Source organism: Chiloscyllium punctatum, chromosome 7 (assembly GCF_047496795.1).
Source record: "Chiloscyllium punctatum isolate Juve2018m chromosome 7, sChiPun1.3, whole genome shotgun sequence".
Lineage (NCBI taxonomy): Eukaryota > Metazoa > Chordata > Chondrichthyes > Orectolobiformes > Hemiscylliidae > Chiloscyllium > Chiloscyllium punctatum.
This window is the reverse complement of record NC_092745.1, coordinates 71,069,273-71,090,012: the sequence shown is the minus strand read 5'-3', so window position 1 is coordinate 71,090,012 and position 20,740 is coordinate 71,069,273. Positions and strand designations below refer to the sequence as shown.

The window sequence follows — 20,740 nt, the reverse complement described above, 5'->3', positions numbered from 1 at the left end:
GAAAACCATAGTTTGATTAGCGATAGTCAGCATAGCTTTGTGAGGGGAAGGTCATGCCTCACAAACCTTACTGAATTCTTTGAGGATGTGAAAAAACACATTGATGAAGTTAGAGCAGTAGATATGGTGTACATGGATTTTAGCAAGATGTTTGATAAGGTTCCCCACGGTAGGCTCATTCACAAAGTAAGGAGGCATGGGAAACAGTGAAATCTGGCTGTCTGACATCGAATTAGCTGGCCCATAGAAGACAAAGGGTGGTAGTAGATGAAAAGTATTCAGCCTGGAGCTCGGTGACCACTGGTGTTTTGCAGGGATCTATTCTGGGAACTCTGCTCTTTGTGATTTATTAAAAAAAAATACTTTTATTAAAAAAGGGAAATACAAAATGAAACAATTCAAACCAGTATTAAAAAACAAACCTGCTAATTACATAAAAAATAATAACTAAGCCAATAAAGATAAATCTTAATAATAATAATGATGATAATCATAACACAGCTCAGCAAAACAATGCAATAGCCATCGATCATCGAACGCATACATATTCATATGTTCAAAGTTCCTCCCCTCTGGATACCAGATTCATTAGATAGAATTGCCATGGCTAGACAAAAGCTCTTATTAGTATGGCGGACAAATCTGTACCCAGGTAGTCCAAAAAGGGCTGCCATGTTTTATGGAAATTCTCAGTTTTATGGTGCACCATACTCGTAAGAAAGTTTGAAGGGGATGTGCTCCATGATTAGCTTAAGCCAGGCCCCAGCTTCGGGGGATTTTCTGACACCCACCGTAATAGAATGTTCTTTCTTGCCCAAAAAGTGAGGATACTGAAAAGCCTTTTTTGTGTGCATCTAATGAAAGTGAATTAACAAAACCAAGATGAAGAGATATCAGGTCCATCTCCACTTCCGTCCCCAAGGCCTTCTCTGTTTCACATACCACAGCATTCCAGTATGCCTGCAGTCTGTGGCAGGACTAAAGACAATGAGTAAGTGTGCCCATACTCACTTTACATTTAGGACACATTGGAGGTTCTCCCATTTTAAATTTAGCGAGGCAGTCTGGGCCAGATGGACCCTGTGGAGAATCTTCAATTGTAAGGCGTGGGTCCTGTTGCAAATCGAAATCCTTCTTGCATTTTCCCAGATATCCTCCTATATTTCAGAAGAGCTCTCAATGTCCAACTCCCTCTCCATACCTTAAAGAGCCATTCGGTCTTGTCTGAGGGATTCTTTCCCAATAGATGATAAGTATTGCTAACAGATAATGTACCCGTAGCACTCAACACCCTCTTCTCCATGTTGGACCTACGAGGATCAGTTTGACGTGTGGTCTGTTTTTGTTTGAAATTTCTAATTTGAAAGAAATGAAAGAGGGCAATTAATATTTCCCAGCCCCACCTGGTCAAAGGACATCAATAGGTCCCCTTTGAGTAAGTTACCCAGGCAAGACCCGCCCTTAGCTGCTCATAGTTTAAACCCAGAGTCCATCACCCCTGGCTGAAAGCCCGGCATTACAACCATGGATGTCAAAAATGATATTTTGGCAATATTGCCCTCACTCTGATGCATTGCCCTCCATGCCTTTTACAGTATTCATGACTATTGGGCTATGGCAATATTCCTTAATTGTTCTCATTTTTTCCTCAGAACAGCAGGCTAACAAGGGGACATCTTGCCTGAAATGCTTCAGTGTCCAACCAAAGTGAGTGAGGGTTTCTCTAGGCCCAATCATTCACGTAAGATAGCAATAAGTTTAACTGATAATTTTTGATATCTGGGAATGCCCACTCCTCCCAGTCGACTTAATTCGGGGCTGCTTGTGCTACCAGATAAAAGAACTGCCCCGCTAGCTCAGCCGGTAGACCATGGGACTCTTAATCCCAGGGTCGTGGGTTAGTGCCCCATGTTGGGTGCACATTTGCGGCGGCACAGTGGCTCAGTAGTTCGTTTTCAGCCTCGGGCAACTGTCTGTGTGCAGTTTGCACATTCTCCCAGTGTCTGTGTGGGTTTCCTCTGGGTGCTCCAGATTCCTCCCACAGTCCAAAGATGTGCATGCCAGGTGAATTGGCCATGCTAAATTCCCCATAGTGTTATGTGCATTATTCAGAGGGAAATGGGTCTGGGTGGGTTACTCTTTGGAGGGTCAGTATGGACTGGTTGGGCCGAAGGGCCTGTTTCCACACTGTTGGTAATCTAATCTAAAAACCTGAACCAACCGTTCAGTCTTTTAGATATTAGCTTAGTAAAAAGCAGAGGAAACATTCGCGTAGGATACAGCAGCCAGGGCAGAATGTTCATTTTAATGGGGGCTGTCTGACCTAACTAAGAGATTGGAAGCGCCTCCCATCTATGAAGGTCCTGCTCGATTCTGTCGAATAAATGGGCAAAATTGGCTTTAAATAGCTGAACAAAAATGGGAGTAATTAATATACCTATGTAGAGAAAGCCTTCCTGCGACCATCTAAAGGAGAACTGAGATCCACCCTCAGGATCAGGCACTCTCGAGAGACCACCCATGGGCATGGCCTCTGACTTTGCAAAATTGATCTTATAACCTGAGAAGCCACCAAATAGATCGATGCATTGTATCAGCTGTGGCACTGAGACTGTTGGGTTTGATAAGAAGACAAGAACATCATCCGCAAGCATTGCGAACTTATGTGACTTTGTCCCCAATTCTGGAGCGGTTATATCAGGAGCCCAACATGTTGCCTCTGCCAGCGGTTTGATCACCAGTGTGAACAGCAATGGTGACAAGTGACTACCACTACAAATATTAAAATTGCTTGACTGTACACATTGGTGAGGAACGCAGCAAGAAGATTACTATACAAAACCACCACCCACCTCTTCCAGGCTAAACTGCTTCAAAGTATGAAAAAGATACGGCCCCCTCAACCCAATCAAATGTCTTTACTGCATCTAAGGCGATGACCAATCCCTGTACTGATCGTTGTTGACATACTTGGATCATGTTGAATTCTCTCCTGACATTATCCATCGACCTTTTATGAAGCCTGTCTTGTCCCCCTTAATGATGGAGGGCAGTATTGTTTCTAGCCTTAATGCCAGAATCTTGGATAGGATTTTGAAGACAACATTAGGAGTGAAATGGGTCTATAGGAAGCACAGTCCTCTGGGGCCTTCCCTTTTTAAAGAATGAGAGAGATGCTTGCCTCTCTTAGAGATTGTGGGAGAAGGCCATGACTATGTGAGTCATTAAACATACTAAGCATCAGCCCTGACATTATACTTATAAATTTCTCACAGAACTCACTCGGGAGCCCATTAGAACCTGGTGCCTTCCCATTCTGGAGCTGCCACACAGTCTCCTACACCTCCTGCTCTGACAATGAGGCATTGAGGAGAAACTTTTGTTCAGGGGTCACTCCCAGAAAGTCCAAATTCTTTTAAAAAAAAAGCCTCCATCCTAACCCTCCCACTCACAGCTTTCAGATTGGTATAATTCAGAGTGAGATTTTTGGAATGCTGCATTAATCCTTTCAGAATCGTAGGTCAAATTTCCAGTGTCTTCTCTGATCGAGGTAATGGCTGGGGTGGGGGGCACTTCTTTTCAAAGCAAGGTACACTCGGTACTTTCCGGGCTTATCCAAATGCTCGAACAGCCTTTGACTTGCAAATGTAAGCGCCCTCTTGGCTGTCCATGTGGGTATGGAGTTCATGTTGACTGAAGTGCTGTGATCCTCTGCAGTTTTAATCAGCGAGGGCCTGTCAAAATATGCCTTTTCAGCTACTTTCAGACACGTTGCAAGCAAGTGTTGCTGCTCACTCGTCTGTCGCTTCTTTCTGGCTGAATAGGAAATAACCAACTCCCTAACATAGGCTTTAGCTGTTTCCCAAAGAATGGATGGGCTACTGGCTGAGCCTGAATTAATATATTGAAAAGCCTTGAACTCAGTAGAAAAGAATTCAATAAACTTGCTATCCTTGAGGATGAAGGGGTCCAGTCACCAGTGCCTCGAGCCTACCACGGTATCCTGACTCTAAACCATTAAATACACTGGGTCGTGATCGGAAATAGTGACATTGCCAATTGTACATGACACCACCCAGCCCAGATGTGCTGAGGGGGTCAGAAAAAGATCAAAGCTGGTATGGCATTGATGTGGATTCGAAAAGAATGTGAAGTCCCTGCCAGTAAGGTTGAAGGTGCCACCAAACATCTACTAACCCTAACTCAGCACACAAATCCCTTAATTGTTTAGATCGCAAAGAAGATATCAGCGGCTCTTTGGGCAGTTTGGCTACCATAGGGTCTATGAGACCATTGAAATCCCCTTCTACGATGACATAAGAACAAAGAAAATTACAGCACAGGAACAAGCCCTTCGGCCCTCCAAGCCTGCGCTGATCCAGATCCTCAATCAACCTGTTGCCTATTTTCTAAGGATTTGTATCCCTTTGCTCCCTGCCCATTCATGTATCTGTCTAGATAAATCTTAAATTATGCTGTTGTTCCCACCCCTGGCAATGCATTCCAGGCACCTTCTGCATGTTGAACTTTCCCCTCAGACTTTGAACTCATGACCCCTAGTAATTGAATCCTCCACTCTGGGAAAAAGTTGCTTGCTATCTACCCTGTCTACACCTCTCATGATTTTGTAGGACTCAATCAGGTCTCCCCTCAACCTCCTTCTTTCCAATAAAAATAAAATAATCCACTCAACCTCTCCTCATAGCTGGCACCCTCTATACCAGGCTGGTGAACCTCCTCTACACCCTCTCCGAAGCATCCACATCCTTTTGGTAATGTGGTGACCAGAACTGTTCACAGTATTCCAAATGTGGCTGAACCAATGTCTTATACATAAGTTGAGATGCAAGGTTAACCAGTCTAGAAGGCGCATCTGTCAAGAATTTAAGGGGGTGGGCCAGGGGACAGGAAACATTTAAGATCCTGTATTCTTCCCCATGTATCAAAGCTTTAAGGATTACAAATCTCCCATGCGTATCTTTAATGCACTCTAATAAGTTAAATGGGAGATTCTTTCTAACTAAAATAGCCACCCCTCTACTCCTCATATTGAAAGATGAAAAATGAACCCAGTCATACCCATTCTATTGCAGCTTCAAAGGCTCTGCATCATCTAAGTGTGTTTCTTGTAATAAGGCAACATCCACCCTCTCCCTTTTGAGGCTAGAAAGTACCTTCTCCTTGACAGGTGAATGACACCCTTTAATATTCCAGGTTCACCACTTAAACACATTCTTAGCCATAACCTTCTATAGCACCATTTAGACTCCAGAGAGGAAGAAGCCGAACTACAGATCGCTGAGCTTGATTGCAAAAGAATCCACAAAACCCAAAAACTACACCGGTTAAAATAACTACAGCCAACAAATCTACAAGACTTACAAAAGACTATATAGAGCAAAAACAGAAAATTGCCAAAGACACTCATTAGAGGAATTTATCCCCAATTCAAATGAGGTACCTACACAACCTACAACCCTACTAATCATCCCAACCACCCTCTCAACTCCTACCAGCTAGGATCGCGCCACATACACTGACCATCTGGTTAAGACAAAAAATGCCCAAGAGCAGGGTTAGTACTATAGATAAGTAAACCAAAACTAAATATGTCACCCATCCCTTAACATAACTAAGAGATTAAAGATAAATACTCTATCTGTCCCCGACATCATTTCACGCAACTTATTACCAGAAAGGAGACTGCACCAAGTCCTTTTTACAGAAGAGCAAACCTGAAACAGCTCTATCCTCTACGCCTATTCAGCCATTCGTCTTAAGTCAACATCTCCACAAAGTTTGTCGCTTTCTCTGGTGAGTCAAACAAATGTCTGGATCCATTATGATTGATCCGAAGCACTGCGGGATATCTTAAAGAATACTGGATCCCAAGCTCTCTCAATCTCCTCTTGATGCCATTGTAGGACTTCCTTTTCCAGACCATTGACGCCAAGAAGTCTAAAAAAAACATGACCCTGGAGCCCCCACACACCAAAGCCCTTGAATCCCTCCTCTGGGCTCTTGAGGCTTACACGACCCTCTGTTTGTCTTTATAATGATGGAACATAGTTAGAGCCAAGTAGGAAACAATGGAGATCTTACTGCAAGAAGTGGCCCGAAGACAGTTGGCACTGAGTACTGCTGATGATGGAACCTCACCAGGACAGGGTGTGGAAGTTGATCTGCACCTGGCTTTCATGCCACGATCTGGTGGGCTCTTTCAATTGTTATCCTTCCCTTCTCAACCTCCAAACTAAGGAATTCTGGGAACCACTTCTTGAGGAACTCCACTGGCTGCTTACCTTTTGTCCTCTCCGGTATGCCAACAACACGCAGGTTCTTTCTTCTGCCCCTGTTTTTCGAGATTGTCGACCAGATCCAACAGACCATTAGACCTGTCTTTCCAGGGCTTCAATCTGGCTCTTAGAGGAGTCAGAGTCTGCCCCTACCCCTGCAGCCCGGCGCTTGAGCTCATCGGTTCTTTTACCCAAGTCTTGCAGCATTGCAGATACAGGAGCCAGCTTCTCTTCGATTTTTTCCTGGATCTTCTTCCCCAGGACCTCACAGGATTTGGCCAGCTCCTCAACCAGGATCTAGTGAGTAAGCAAGTCTGCTGCTTCAGAGGGCTGGGCTGTGGCCCTGGCCCTGGACGAGCTTCCTCCTTTGTTCGGTATTCTCCAGCTGCAAGGACAAAGGTAAGTAGATTTCTTTCAAATTTCTGTCTCCTTTACTATGCTTTTTCTCTCACAGTAAAATGTTTGAAATGGGTTCTGGCTCTGTCGGATCGGTGTTGCAGCGCGGAGCCTAGCAAATACGATCCTAGCAGAACACACCATCTTGGATCCCCCCTTTGTGACTTTTATAAATGATTTGGATGAGGAAGTGGAATGGTGGGTTCATAAGTTTGCCAATGACACAAAGGTTGGTGAAATGGTAGTTGGTGTGGAGGGCGGTTGGAGGTTTCGACAGGCTACAGAACTGGACTGATAAGTGGCAGGTGGAGTTCAACTTGGAAAAGTGTGAAGTGATCTTCATTTTGGAAGATCAAATTTGAATACAGGGCTAAAGGCAGGATTCTTGGCAGTGTGGAGGAACAGGGGGATCTTGGGGTCCATGTCCATAAATCCCTCAAAATTGCCACCCAAGTTGAAGGGGTTGTTAAGAGGGTGTATGGTGTGTTGGCTTTCATTAGGAGGGGAATTGAGTTTATGAGCCGTGAGGTTATGCTACAGTTCGATTAAAGCCCTGGTTAGACCACCCTGGAATATTGTGTTCAGTTCTGGTTACCTCATTATAGGAAGGATGTAGATACTTTAGAGAAGGTGCAGAGGAGATTTACCAGGACTGGAGGGCGTGTCTTATGAAGTAAGGTTGAGGGGGCTAAGGCTTTTCTCATTGGAGCAAAGAAGGGTGAGAGGTGGCTTGATAAAGATGTACAAGATGATGAGATGCATAGAGTGGGAGACTTTTTCCCAGGGCAGACAAGTGGGCATAATTTTAAGATGATTGGAACAAGGTTTAGAGGAGATGTAAGAGGTCACTTCTTTACATAGAGATTGGTAGGTATGTGGAATGCACTGCCAGCAGTGGTAGTAGTGTCAGATACATTAGAGACTTAAGCAACTGTCGGATAGGCACATGGATGATAGTACAGTAGAACCTGCATATCCGTGGATTCTGGTTTTCACTGTTTCAGTTATCTGCGGTTTACCGCCGCCTGAAAATATTACATGGAACATTCCGGAAATAATTCCCGGAGCTGGCAGGGAGGTAAAGTTCCCATTTAAATGATAGGATTCGTCACTATCCATGGTTTCGGCCATCTGTGGTAGGTTTTGGGATGGCAGTGGTGGACAGGGGGGATGCGGTGGAGACCCTGTACAATGGAGGCTATGTACATTAGTTTGATTTTACAGTAGATTATAAATCAGTACAACATCAAGGGCCAAAGGGCCTGTACTGTGCTGTACTGTTTTATGTTCTATTTCAACAAGTAACGAATGAACAATCGGATAAAAGAAGAGCCTGGGAGCTGTGCAGCACTTCAGTCTGACTGAGAGTCTGAACCCAGCAGGAGGGGAAAATATCACGTCACAAAGTGATTTTACAGGTCAAAGAAACACATGTAGCAAGTATTCCGGTAATTCTTACTTTCATTTAATAAAGTATAAAGTTAGAATAGATCAGCTAAGTAGTATAAAAAACTAAAGTCAAACTTTTAGTTTGTTATTTAATTACTATCTGGGTTCAATTAATTGATCAGATTCAGTGGATGAAGTTAAGTCAATAATTGTTTACTGAACAAAGGGCACCTATAGCAGGGGGATCTCCAGGGGGTTCCTCATGTGCATGAGTGTGGTCAGTGCCAGCACTGGAATGAATGAATGAACGAATGAATGATTTTATTGTCATTTGCATTTGGGAAAATACAGCAAAAAGTGTTTTGTTGCTACAATTTGGATTTTGGATTACAGAATGAATGAAAATAAATTACTTAAACAGAGCCTCATCTTCAGTTCAATTGACAGAAGAATAAGAAATAATGTTCCACTTTACAGTCCTTCTTGTTAAGCACAGCAGCTCTGGGCTGGATCCATTGTAATGTATCCATGTGGTGGAGATTTGCTAATAGCATATTTCTCTTGTTTTGAGGCAAAAAATGATTTTTTATCTCCATGGAACAGTTATTATTGCATAAGGGCTATAACAAAACTGGCAGTGAATCATTGCAAAACACCAAAGCACCTCAAAGTAGAGCTGAGTTATTCTTGGGACATCTTTATTTAAAAAAATAATGTGTACTCCTCATTCTCTAGGCATTTGATAAAAGCATCTGCAGGGATGAGCACTTGGCGGTTGCTTTCTTTCAACGTGGGATAACTTTATACAAAAATGAAAAGTAAGTGCTTTGCTACTCTGTTTTAGAGTCAACCTGTAATACTTCCATTTCAAATCAAAGACTGCCTGTAGATTCCAATGGTACTGCAGAGCAGCCAATTTGGAAAAGGTTGAATCATTTCTGTACAGTTTCAATAATGATTCAAAATTGTATTTCAAAACTATTCAAAAACACTATCAATGTGAGAATTGTAACAACTCACCACACTACTTGTACTTCAGTAGTTCTTGATCTCAATTCTATATGCATGCTAGAACGTGCAATTCAGAGTTTCTTAAAGGAAATATTATTTTAGGGGAAAGGTTGTTTGTGTAATGAATTTTTGGAATTTAGCTTTCTCTCCCTGATGTTGCTTCATGTTCTGTGTTCAGGTATGAAGAGGCTTTGAGGGACTTTGTAGAAGCCTTTAACCGTCTGAGAGGGAATCAGTTGATTGACTACAACCAGTTGGGCCTCCGGTACAAGCTGAGCTCTTGTCAAGTAAGTCCATTTAAAGAGGCAATAAACAACATAGTTAGAGCCAAGTAGGAAACAATAGAGATCTTCAGTGGCCTGAAGAAAGCTGGCACTGAGTACTGCTGAATAAACACCCTTTTTGTCAAACCTTCTCATCTTACACTCATCAGGAGAATCCAGAAGAAATACCAAACTAAAGGATAGATAACATTTACGCTGTAAGTCTGTCATATAGTATAATGGTTTCTTGTGAATTGCTCTGAGTCCAAGATGAAAAGCTTTGACAAAAACTGTTTTTATTTGTAATACTCAAGGTGTGAACAATTAAAAGTGACCCTCTCTGAAAATAAACCCCGCCCTTCTGTAAAAGCATGGCTGTCATTGACATAAACTACTCGTGTTAAAAGGGACCTGAAGGTAAGTGTACTGCTGAACTTTGGAGGGACCATCAATTGTGATGCAAGTTGAAGCTGTGAACAGCTGCTCCTTCTGAGTTGTGCCCAGATTGTTGTGCATGTCCTTTCATTCTGTTAAAGCTGCTCAGTAAGCTTCTCCCAATGGCAGAGCTGACAGTCAAGAGTCAGCTAACAGATGGTGAGATGTCTCCACTTAAATTCTTCCTAATTTTAGGAAGCTTCCAAGTCTGACCAACAGCTGTTTGCTTGAGGATGGTATTGTTCACCTAAATGTTTCTGGATAGTGTACATGATGATTTTCTGTAGTGGATATAGTCAGCTCCGCTATAAAGCAGTTGTTCTGTTCTCATGCAATCCTGTGTTATAAGACAATCGCATAATAGCAGCACCATTTAAGCTAATGGGGCCAGAATCATATTGTAACCAACACACCCTTAAATGTTCATGCTTTAGAAACAGTGTCCCCAATTTGTCAATCGTGTTACAGTGAATACGCATTAATGAAATGCACGTTATAGCAGAATGGCCTGCACTGGCAAAATATCAATTGATAAAAAGTCTTTAAAGTCAGTTATTGAAGCATTTTGGGTGAGTACATATGGGATGTTTTGTAGTTAAGGGCAACCCCTACATAGTAAAAGATATATGTCCTGTCCAACTGATGACCCTGTCTACAGGACAATGATGAACTTGTTGCTGTTTCCAAGTTCCTACTCCGTCACGTGCTTATGGAGCCGTGCACTGCAGACTGTTTGTCCTGGTGTGGCAGATGTTCCTTGAAAGGATGCCAGGACTCTAGGAGCCTGTTCCAAACAGTAAAGGTGGCAGGGAGATTTTCTCTGATCTGTCTATGAGAAACACCTGCCATAGTCATAATCACAGCCACAATGTATTTGTTAGCTCATCTGAATGAAGAGTTGTATTCAGAAAGCTCCAAGGAATATTCTGTCTCATCCATTATAAAGTGTCAGGTTAAACCAGCAGTGTGCAAGAATAGTGAAGTAATGTCAAAGTTCAACAATTGATTAGATTAGATTCCCTACAGTGTGGAAACAGGGCCTTTGGCCCAACAAGTCCACACCAACCCTCCGAAGAGTAACCGACCCAGAAACATTTCCTTCTGACTGATGCACCTAACACTATGGGCAATTTAGAATGGCCAATTCATCTGACCTGCACATCTTTGTGACTGCGGGAGGAAACCTGAGCACCCGGAGGAAACCCACGCAGACTCGGGGAGAATGTACAAACTGCACACAGACAGTTGCCCAAGGCCGGGATCGAACCTGGGTCCCTGGTGCTGTGAGGCTTTCCTGAGGCCACAAGCAGTCAGTGGATGGAAGGTTTGGCCAGAAGCCGAACCAGGTATCGTAGAAATTCTCACATCTGATTCCTGAAAACGCAGCATACTCAAGGCTATTGAAGATTCATACACTTACTTCCATGTTGTGCTTCAATATTGCTGCTAACAGCTAAATCCTTACATGTACACAAAGGAGAAATGGCAGTACTCTGTACTTTAACTTTGATTGTTTCTTCTAGGTACTTCACAATGTGGCACTGGCACATGCCATGATGCAGAACTGGGACAAAGCTGAAGAGGTCCTAAAGAAAACTATCAGTTTTAAAACTGAGGCCAAGCCTAATTATGTGGATCAAGCTCTGGAAGCGGTTTTGGTATTGACTTGATTCAAATGATCTACATCTTCCCCTCCTCTCATGTGCCCACTGTACCTTTCTTCTGCATTGTGCCACCTGGGTTACCAGTCTACCAATGTGGCTGAATTTCTGAAAAAAATTTTAGAATGTGTAGTTTTGCTTGTGGGAAGATGTCATTATTTAAGTATCAGTGACTCCCTGATCTTGTTAATGTGTATGAAAAGAATCAACCAGTAGTAGGATAGCAGGTAATCTCAGTGCAGCATCCACCCTCAAAATCCACAATAGGGCAGGGGGAAAATTCACCTGAAAGGCTCCAAAATGCTCTAGGAAAAACAATTGCAGGATTAGCCAATGAGAGAACGGTTATCCATGTATGTAGAATAGACGGACAATCTGAGGAGATGCTGCTCCAATCACAGGCTCACTCTCTCTCCTATTTACTGCTGAGTGGCTCACTAGAAACCAATCAGCAGTAAATACAGCAGAGAAGCAGCCTGGCATTGGAAGAGAAGTGAGATGTTAAGTGGCAGCAGTTGGTAAAGTTACTGGGCTGGAGGAAGTGAGACCTAGAGGGGGGAAGTAATGAGGTTGAGGAGCCTGGTGGGTTTTTTTTTTGGGGGGGGGGTAACAGAGCTGTAAATAGGGCTGATGGAGGTAGGAAATGGGCTGTGGGAGTGGAGAGGCAGATTTAAACCCATCCACAAAAAAAATGATGGATGCTGTTCCAGCTGGATAATTTGTTATTAGTTGAGACATAATCACAGGCTTCATTAACATGCAGGAATGACAAGAATGAAAATTCTTTCCTTCAGTGGAGTTATTCACTTGCTGGGTTTGTAGGCAATGTCTGTTAAACATTACTGAGAGATTCCATACCTTGCATTGAATGATAAAAATGACAAAATTTGATGATGGAAATTTAGGTGAAAATAAACTTTGGAAGAGCTAAAAGCAATTCCTCCCACAGGACAGTGCCTTTTCAAAACTGTCTCCAGCGTAGTTGGGAGATATGCTGTATTTTTTGTTACATGTTGCCTGGATCTGAACCCTGATTCCAATCCACAGAAGCGGGAGCTGTTTCAACTCCTCGAGCTGCCAGCAGGAGAACTCTTCAGACCAAAGAGGAAAGTGGTGGCCCAACTGGAAAAGCAGGACTTCCTGGGAGAGGCCAAGGTACTGACTTCTTTTTTTTCTAAACAAACAGCATGGAATGACTACCAGACCTGTGGGAACTTCATTAGCTCAGCAGAGCTTCAGTCCCCTATGGTGAAAATCAGATACACGGCAGCTGATCATAAACTTGCTCATTTAAAAGAAAACAAATAAATTGGAGGTTTGTAGCCTCATCCAAAAATAAATAAGACTTGAGAAGCCTTTCCAAAGTTGATAACTAAGGATATACAAAGTTCAAAACCAGAGTTGGGGGATAGAGAAAATAAGAGAGTAGGATCATTGCTTCAACTCTGAGGCATAACCTGCTGGTGATTGTGGCAAGCTGCAGTCTGCACTGGTGTGAGTGAACATTAACAGCCTTTATGAAACATAACTACCAGCAAGGGGATTGAAGAGAGGACATCTTCTGGCTCAGGCTCCAGCACCATCTGACCTGCACGGTGGTACAGGGGCAGCATGGCGGTACAGCAGTTAGCACTGCTGTCTCACAGTGCCAGAGACCTGGGTTCAATTCTCACCTCGGGCAACTGTCTGTGTGGAATTTGCATATTCTCCCCGCGTCTGCGTCGGTTTCCTCCGGGTGCTCCGGTTTCCTCCCACAGTCCAAAAGATGTGCAGGTCAGGTGAATTGGCCATGCTAAATTGCCCATAGTGTTAGGTGAAGGGGTCTGGGTGGGTTGCTCTTCGGAGGGTCGGTGTGGACTTGTTGGGCTGAAGGGTCAGTTTCCACACTGTAAGTAATCTAATCTAATCTGCTACCACACTGTTCCTTTCATACATGCTCAGTCGCTATTCTTAGAATAAGCTTTGTTCCGCAGCAATTAAATTCTTAACCTGAATAATGAACATACCCTTACTACAAGATACAAAGTTACTGCAAAATATTTATTTGGAAGTACAGAACTGTGTTTAAGTATTTTTGGATAATTGCTGACTGCCTGGAGGAATGGCAACACCAAGTTGGCAGATGGTATAATCTGAGAGAGTTGGACACTGTGACAGCACCCCGTCACCAGCATTTGCAGGGTATGCCTCATTTGGCCTGCAGTGAGCAAGATAGTTTAATGTCGTTAGTCCCCTTGCAAAGATCATCTTGTCCAGGTCAACAAGGATCAAATGGGTGATCAAGAATGACTTTCTCTGAGAAAGATTAGAGTGGTGCTGGAAAAGCACAGCAGGTCAGACAGCATCTGAGGAGCAGGAAAATCGATGTTTCAGGCAAAAGCCCTTCATCAGGAATGGGTTTTTGCCTGAGACGCCGATTTTTCCCTGCTCCTTGGGTGCTGTGTGATCTGTGCCTTTCCAGCACCACTTTAATCTTGACTGATGTAGACACACTCTGTGCTGGAGTGGTTCTGTAGGAGTGCACTGGCTCACACTGGCATTGTTCCCATGGTGACTAAGGTCTGATAAGTAACAGCTGATAATTTTAACTCTTGTGTAACAAAACAAGTTAGTGTTTTACATTTCTTGCAATTTTAATTTCTGTTGATTCAATTGCAGTAAAATATCAGGACAGATGTAAAGAATGTTGCTGAGTCACACTCATTTAAACTTACCTATGTTGTGTCGAGCATGCACATTCCATTATTATAGTGACAAAGTCCGTTATCCATGGCTCCTTTGATATAGAAGCCACCCAAGTCCACATGCAGCATGACCCTGACTGTATCCAGGAGAAACTCCGCAATCTGACAGCATCTAGAGAGAGATATCAAGTCAATGTTTCAAGACCAATATGACTTCTGACCGCTGCAAATGTTATCTCTGTTTGTCTCTCCATTGATGCTGCCAGACTTTGAGTTTCTCCAGAACCTTATATTTTTATTTTAGATTTCAAGAGTTCATAGCACTTAGCTTTTATTTAGTAGACAATATCAATCTTAGGTTAACAATGTCAAATAATGTGTAAGAATCAGGAAATAACCATTTCCAACAAGAGAGAATCTAACGGTCACTGCTTGACACTCTATGGTATTACCACCGCTGAATGAGTGTGTGGTTGTTAACTAAGTCAGCATTGTTTAGGCGATTGATCTGACAGGACATTCCACCAGCATGCAGAGATTACAGACTGATTGCAGTTGCTATGTTTTTTCTTGCATTCCAGGTGGTAGCATCGATCATCGACAAAGATGCATTCTCTGGTTTCGCTCCCCTGCAGCCTCAGGTACGTTTCACTTTTTAAAATAAAAGAAAATGCAATGAACACATGGTTTAGACAGAGGTATTAATGACATAAATTAATTTCTTGTTTTCAGACTGTAAAGTAGACGTAGTCTTACCAGACCATGAGGTTGCTCCCACACTAGGGGGAGATGACTGATGGTGGTTTAACGTGAGGGTCACCATGCCTCAGGAGAAGCGAGAGGTTAGAGGAGAGCCTTTCACCATAACCTCAGCTGGTGCAGAAATTGAACTCACACTGTTGGCATCACTCTGCATTGCAAACCAGATATCCAGCCAACAAAACTAACCAACCCCCAGACTGTGGACTTAAGGCTTATATTTCCAACAAAAATAACTGTTGCATTAAAATGTCTTTGATTGATACTACATGAATGGTACAGTCTCTGTACATAGGGAATGAATTTTGGATTGGCAAGTTCCATTGATTCACTGGACCACTGTAAATCCTCCCATTCTGCCTGTCAGAAATTCTATTAGTTTTGAGGCCTGATGTATATTAGCAAAATTGATTTGCAACTAATCAATTCTGAGATCCCAGAATGGAATAATGCGCCACAATTTCTATGGTATTGAATTTAATGGCTGCTAAATTTGTTAGGTTTTGAAAAAATGTTTTAGAAGTTGCTGAAAGTATATTTGGATGAGGTTAAGGTGAGAGTGAAAGCTGGAGTTGATAAAATATGGACCTGGAAAATATGGAGTCAAAGCTGACATTGGAAACCCAAGTGAACAAGGAAAGGAATATATCTTCACAGAGTGAAGGATGGGGAAGAGAACAGTGTAAGTGAGAAAAAAGTGCAAGGTAGTTTGGGTGAATTCATTGCCAGAACAGGTGCAGAAAGAGAAATAAACAGAGGGGGAAAAAAGGATTAAATTAAGAGAGAGAAGATATAAAGAGCCAGAAATAATAAATAAGATAAAACTACATTTTAAACTTTCCGAAAATTAAAATGCAGAAGAATGAGAATCTGTTCTTAGTTTATGGTGCCACAAGATAATTTGACAGTCAATAACATATATAATGTCATTCAATGCACCCTTAATCCTGGAATGGGCAAGATTCAACCTTCTGCAGTGAGGTTAATAGTACACTAAGCAACTACAATGACTTCATACAAATCAGTGATGTTGCATTGAGATATTATTACATTGAGATATTATTTCATCAAAGCTAATAGGAGAGCAACCCAGTCCTGAATGGTGACTCTTATCTGAAGTTGTCTGTGTATACGGCTGAGTGCCCATTAGCCCCATCATAATATTGACAGGAAAATCCGAGGAGCTCTGTCATTTATCTATGTTTTCTAATGGAACTAAGATAATACTTAAAATTGTCAAGATTGTGCTACTTTTATTGGTCAAGGTAAAATTCTAAGTTTCTGCAGCTATTTATAAATTGATGTATGAACTAGAACTTTGATAGCTCTTTAGGTTTCTTTTTCCTCCTGTGTTTATTTTGCATTCACTTTCATAATCACTCTCACTCTTTCTCGAATTGATGGCATCTGTGGAACAGCCAACTCTCTGAGCCAGCATAGGCCTGCTGCTCTCTGATATCTACTCACATGCATTTGTCATTCACAGCTCATTTCTTTCCTCTTGGTTTCATGGCATACTCAGAGACTCACTGCTCCAAAACATTTCACCAGCCACGTATTGCCTGAATGTCAAAAGAACAGCAGCAGCCATGATCTAGTTGAATGGTGAAGAGGCCTCGATGGGCCGAATGGCTTACTTATGCTCCTATTTCCCATGTTGTTGTGTTTTAGATATGAAGAAATGCAAGAGTTTCAAATAACTTACAAACTTTGTTTTTTTCTTTCCTTTTCTGCTCCTTACCCATACCAACTTGTTCCGAGGTGTTATTACAAACCTCTGGAGAAAATGCAATCTAAAATGAATCTTACCTCCTTTGTGAGTCTGGCTCATGAGTGTTGCTGGTCAATCAATCTGGATTACCTTCAATAATTAGCAAAATACTAATATTCCAAATCAGACCTGATCATCTTTCACTTCCTTGCTTAACAAGAATCTATCCTTCTCTACCTTCAAATATTCAATGACCCCATGCTTGACCCACTCCTGAAGAAGAGAATTTCAAAGTTTTGCAACCCTCTATGACTTCCTGTTTTCCCCTTATCGCTGTCTTTAAAAGTGCATCTCTAAGAACCATCAGGATCTTGCACATTTCAATCAAATTGCCCCGTGCAATTCTGAACTCTAGTAAAATAAAGCCAATTGGTCAAATCTTTCCTTATAAGATAACTGGCTCATTTGAGGTACCGATCTAGTAAACCTCTTCTGATCAACCTCCGTGCATTTATATCTTTTCTTAAATAAGGAGACCGTAACTCCATACAATAGTCAAAGTATGGTCTCACCAACGCCCTATGTAACTGAAGCATATCATTCCCTCTTTTAATTAATGCACACCCTTTAGATCTTTCCATAATACACCTTAGTAATTCCTTTACCAACCTATTCAGAAGTTTGTAACCTCTGAATACAGTGGTGCTTGAACTCAGGCCTCACAGTCCAGTGGTAGAGACATGACCACAAGAGGGCCCATTCATTTTATTCAGTGAATTAACTGGTATTTCCAACATTTTAATGGGATATTTTATTCCAATTGAATTAACAGATGCCGGACCATACTCCTCAAAACAAAGCTCCAGAAAAATTGAAGTAAGTAGATCCTACTCGTTGAGTTGTGCTACTTTGAGTTCCAGCCAGCATTTAGGTGTGTTCTTTGGTCCTCAGCAGGAACAATAGCCACGTGTATTTATCTGTATGATGTGTGACTGCTGGGAATTAAGAAAAACTCTCACTGTCCTGGTTGTAATTCACATTATAGAGTGAAGATCCACAGATCAGCCTGGATCTCCTGCCACTGCTGAGCATAGGCTTAATGACTGGCTTCATGGCACTGTTATCTTTACTGAATTTGTACTCTATTTATTCTATTCCAGAGAGTCAGACTTTACAGGATAGAATTGGAGCTTAATCGTTACACATTCCTAAGCTTTCATTTACAGAGGTGCACATTGCAGACAAATTATTCCAAACCCAACAGCTTCTTGGAGCAGAAGTGTAAATTGAGCACAAACTGATTCATGCCCACCACCTAAATGCAGTTGTTGTATAATTAATGTTGCCTTTGCTGTCATTGTATTCCCTGTGACCCAGAAAAGACCATTCATATACTTGCACCTTCCACAATCTGTCCCTTTGTGATTTGCACTTCTTTCATTCAGGAGGGAGAAAGTGAGGACTGCAGATGTTGGAGATCAGAGTCGAGAGTGTGGTGCTGGAAAAGCACAGCAGGTCAGGCAAATTTGGAGGAGCAGGAGAATCGATGTTTTGGGCATAAGCCCTTCCTGATGATTCTCCTGCTCGTCGGATGCTGCCTGATCTGCTGTGCTTTATCAACACCACACTCTTGACTTCTTCCATCTGTAATCATACTCGAGAGGAGTCACTGATTCTGAATTGTACCCCTGCCTGTTGGGTCCTACTTAGTCCTGATCTCCACTAGCAGTGAAAGATGATCAGGTCTGATTTGGAATATTGGTATTTTGCTAATGACCACTGTATGCTGTGGAGAAATGTGAGCATTGCAGTTCAGCTCGATTGTGATTCGAAAAATATTCCTAATTAAGCAATTGTATGGATTCAGTTCTGGAAGCATTTTTGCCTGAGTCATAAGATTCCAGTTTCAAGACCAATTTCAGGCTTGAGAGAGTGATCCTTGTTGTAGATGCTGTCTTTAAGAATGATACAAGGCCTGCATAACGGCAGCACGGTGGCACAGTGGTCAGCACTGCTGCCTCACAGCACCAGAGACCCGGGTTCAATTCCCGTCTCGGGTAACTGACTGACTGTGTGGAGTTTGCACATTCTCTCCATGTCTGCGTGGGTTTCCTCTGAGTGCTCTGGTTTCCTCCAAAAATGTGCAGGTTAGGTGAATTGGCCATGCTAAATTGCCCATAGTATTAGGTGTAGGGGAATGGGTCTGGGTGGGTGCCCTTCGGGGGGTTGGCGTGGACTTGTTGGGCCAAAGGGCCTGTTTCCATACTGTAAGTAATCTAATCATAAATGGGTGCCAACATCACAAAGAAGCTGATTATCTGGACATTACTAATGACTAATTTTAGTCTTTTGCTGCCTTCTTGAGACAGATTTCTGCCTCTCACCTTTTATAGCCTATTTTTTTAGTAAATGTAATAAGACCAATACTTTAGAATTTTGACATTGTGCATAGCACAGCATAGAAGTTCATAGAATCCTGATAGTGTGGAAGCAGGCCATTCAACCCATCGAGTCCACACCAACCCTCCAAATTGTATCCCATCCAGACCCATTCCCATATTTTATCCATGTAACCCTATATATCCCATTGCTACCCCACCCAGCCTGCACGTCCTGGACACTCTGGGCAATTTATCACAGTCAGTCCACCTAACATGCACATTTTTGGACTGTGGAAAGAAACCAGAGCACCTGGAGGAAACCCACATAGACACAGGGAGAATGTGCAAACTCCACACACAGTCGCCTGGGAGTGGAATTGAACCCAGGACCGTGGTGCTGTGAGGCAGCAGTGCCATATGAATCTAGTCCAATGGTATCTCGATAATTTATCTGGGTGAACAGTCTAAACCCTGATGAAATTAATTACAGGAATGATGTCTAATCCTCAACAACAGACATGAAGACAACACAAAGGGATTTAATTTCAAATTTCATAAATAATCTTTTTCCTCACAGGACTCTGGAAGGTGTACCTCACCGGGTGTTGTTTAACTTCCTCCCAAATAATAAACTAGAGCTGAAAGTAAAGAATGGAAATATTGTCTTCTTGCTGGAGAAAGGAGAAGACAACTGGGCCAGAGTTACATTCAACAATGAGGCAAGTTTGAACTGAGTAATGCTGATTCATCAGATTCTCCTCTCAAGCAGATTGAGTGACTGAATAAAACCAGAGTTGCAGATGACTGACCAGCAGCTCCAGAATCACATTCCAGATTCTCTCCTTGTAATAACATTTTCGTAGCCTTCCGATGGACTGGTACAGTTGAGAAGAGAAGGGAGTCAAACAGTCAGGGCAGACAGGGACAAAGAAGAGAACAAGGTAGGACTGATAAATTAAACTGCATTTATTTCAGTGCAAGAGGCCAAACATGGAACGCAGATGAACTCAAGACATGGTTAGGAACATGGGACTGGGATATCATAGCAATTACAGAAACATGGCTCAGGGATAGACAGGACTGGCAGCTTAATGTTCCAGGATACAAGTGCTACCGGAAGGATAGAAAGGGAGGCAAGAAAGGAGGGGGCGAGGCGTTTTTGATAAAGGATGACATTACAGCTGAACTGAGGGAGAATATTCCCAGGAATACATCCAGGGAATTTATTTGGGTGGAACTGAGAAATATTAGGATTGTGCTATAGACCCCCTAATAGAGAGAAATTGAGAAACAGATTTGTAAGGAGACCTCGGTTACCTGTAAGAATAATTAGGGTGGTTATAGTAGGGGATTTTAACTTTCCAAACATAGATCGGGACTGCCATAGTGTTAAGGGTTCAGATGAAGAAGCATTTGTTAAGTGTGTACAAGACCATTTTCTGATTCAGTATGTGGATGTACCTACAAGAGAAGGTGCAAAACTTGACCTACTCTTGGGAAATAAGGCAGGGCAGGTGACTGAGGTGTCAGTGGGGGAGCAGTTTGGGGCCAGTGATCATAATTCTATTAGATTTAAAATACTGGTGGAAAAAGATAGACCAGATCTAAAATTTGAAATTCTAAATTGGAGAAAGGCTAATTTTGACAGTACTAGGCAAGAACTTTCAAAAGCTGATTGGGGGCAGATGTTTGCAGGCAAAGAGATGGCTGGAAAATGGGAAGCCTTCAGAAATGAGATAGCGAGAGTCCAGAGA

The 20,740-nt window shown here is 42.4% G+C and overlaps 1 protein-coding gene across 2 annotated transcripts in view; it reads left to right on the top strand.

Moving 5' to 3' along the window:
• Positions 1 to 20,740, top strand: part of ncf2 (neutrophil cytosolic factor 2) — a 46,694-nt gene that overhangs the window by 10,192 nt on the left and 15,762 nt on the right. For both annotated transcript variants that reach the window (XM_072573946.1, XM_072573945.1), the window contains exons 2-8: positions 8,817 to 8,899; positions 9,271 to 9,379; positions 11,314 to 11,448; positions 12,499 to 12,606; positions 14,717 to 14,776; positions 17,438 to 17,481; positions 19,564 to 19,705. In XM_072573946.1, the coding sequence (XP_072430047.1) occupies positions 8,817 to 8,899; positions 9,271 to 9,379; positions 11,314 to 11,448; positions 12,499 to 12,606; positions 14,717 to 14,776; positions 17,438 to 17,481; positions 19,564 to 19,705 (681 nt within the window). The remainder of the gene's footprint in view (positions 1 to 8,816; positions 8,900 to 9,270; positions 9,380 to 11,313; positions 11,449 to 12,498; positions 12,607 to 14,716; positions 14,777 to 17,437; positions 17,482 to 19,563; positions 19,706 to 20,740) is intronic.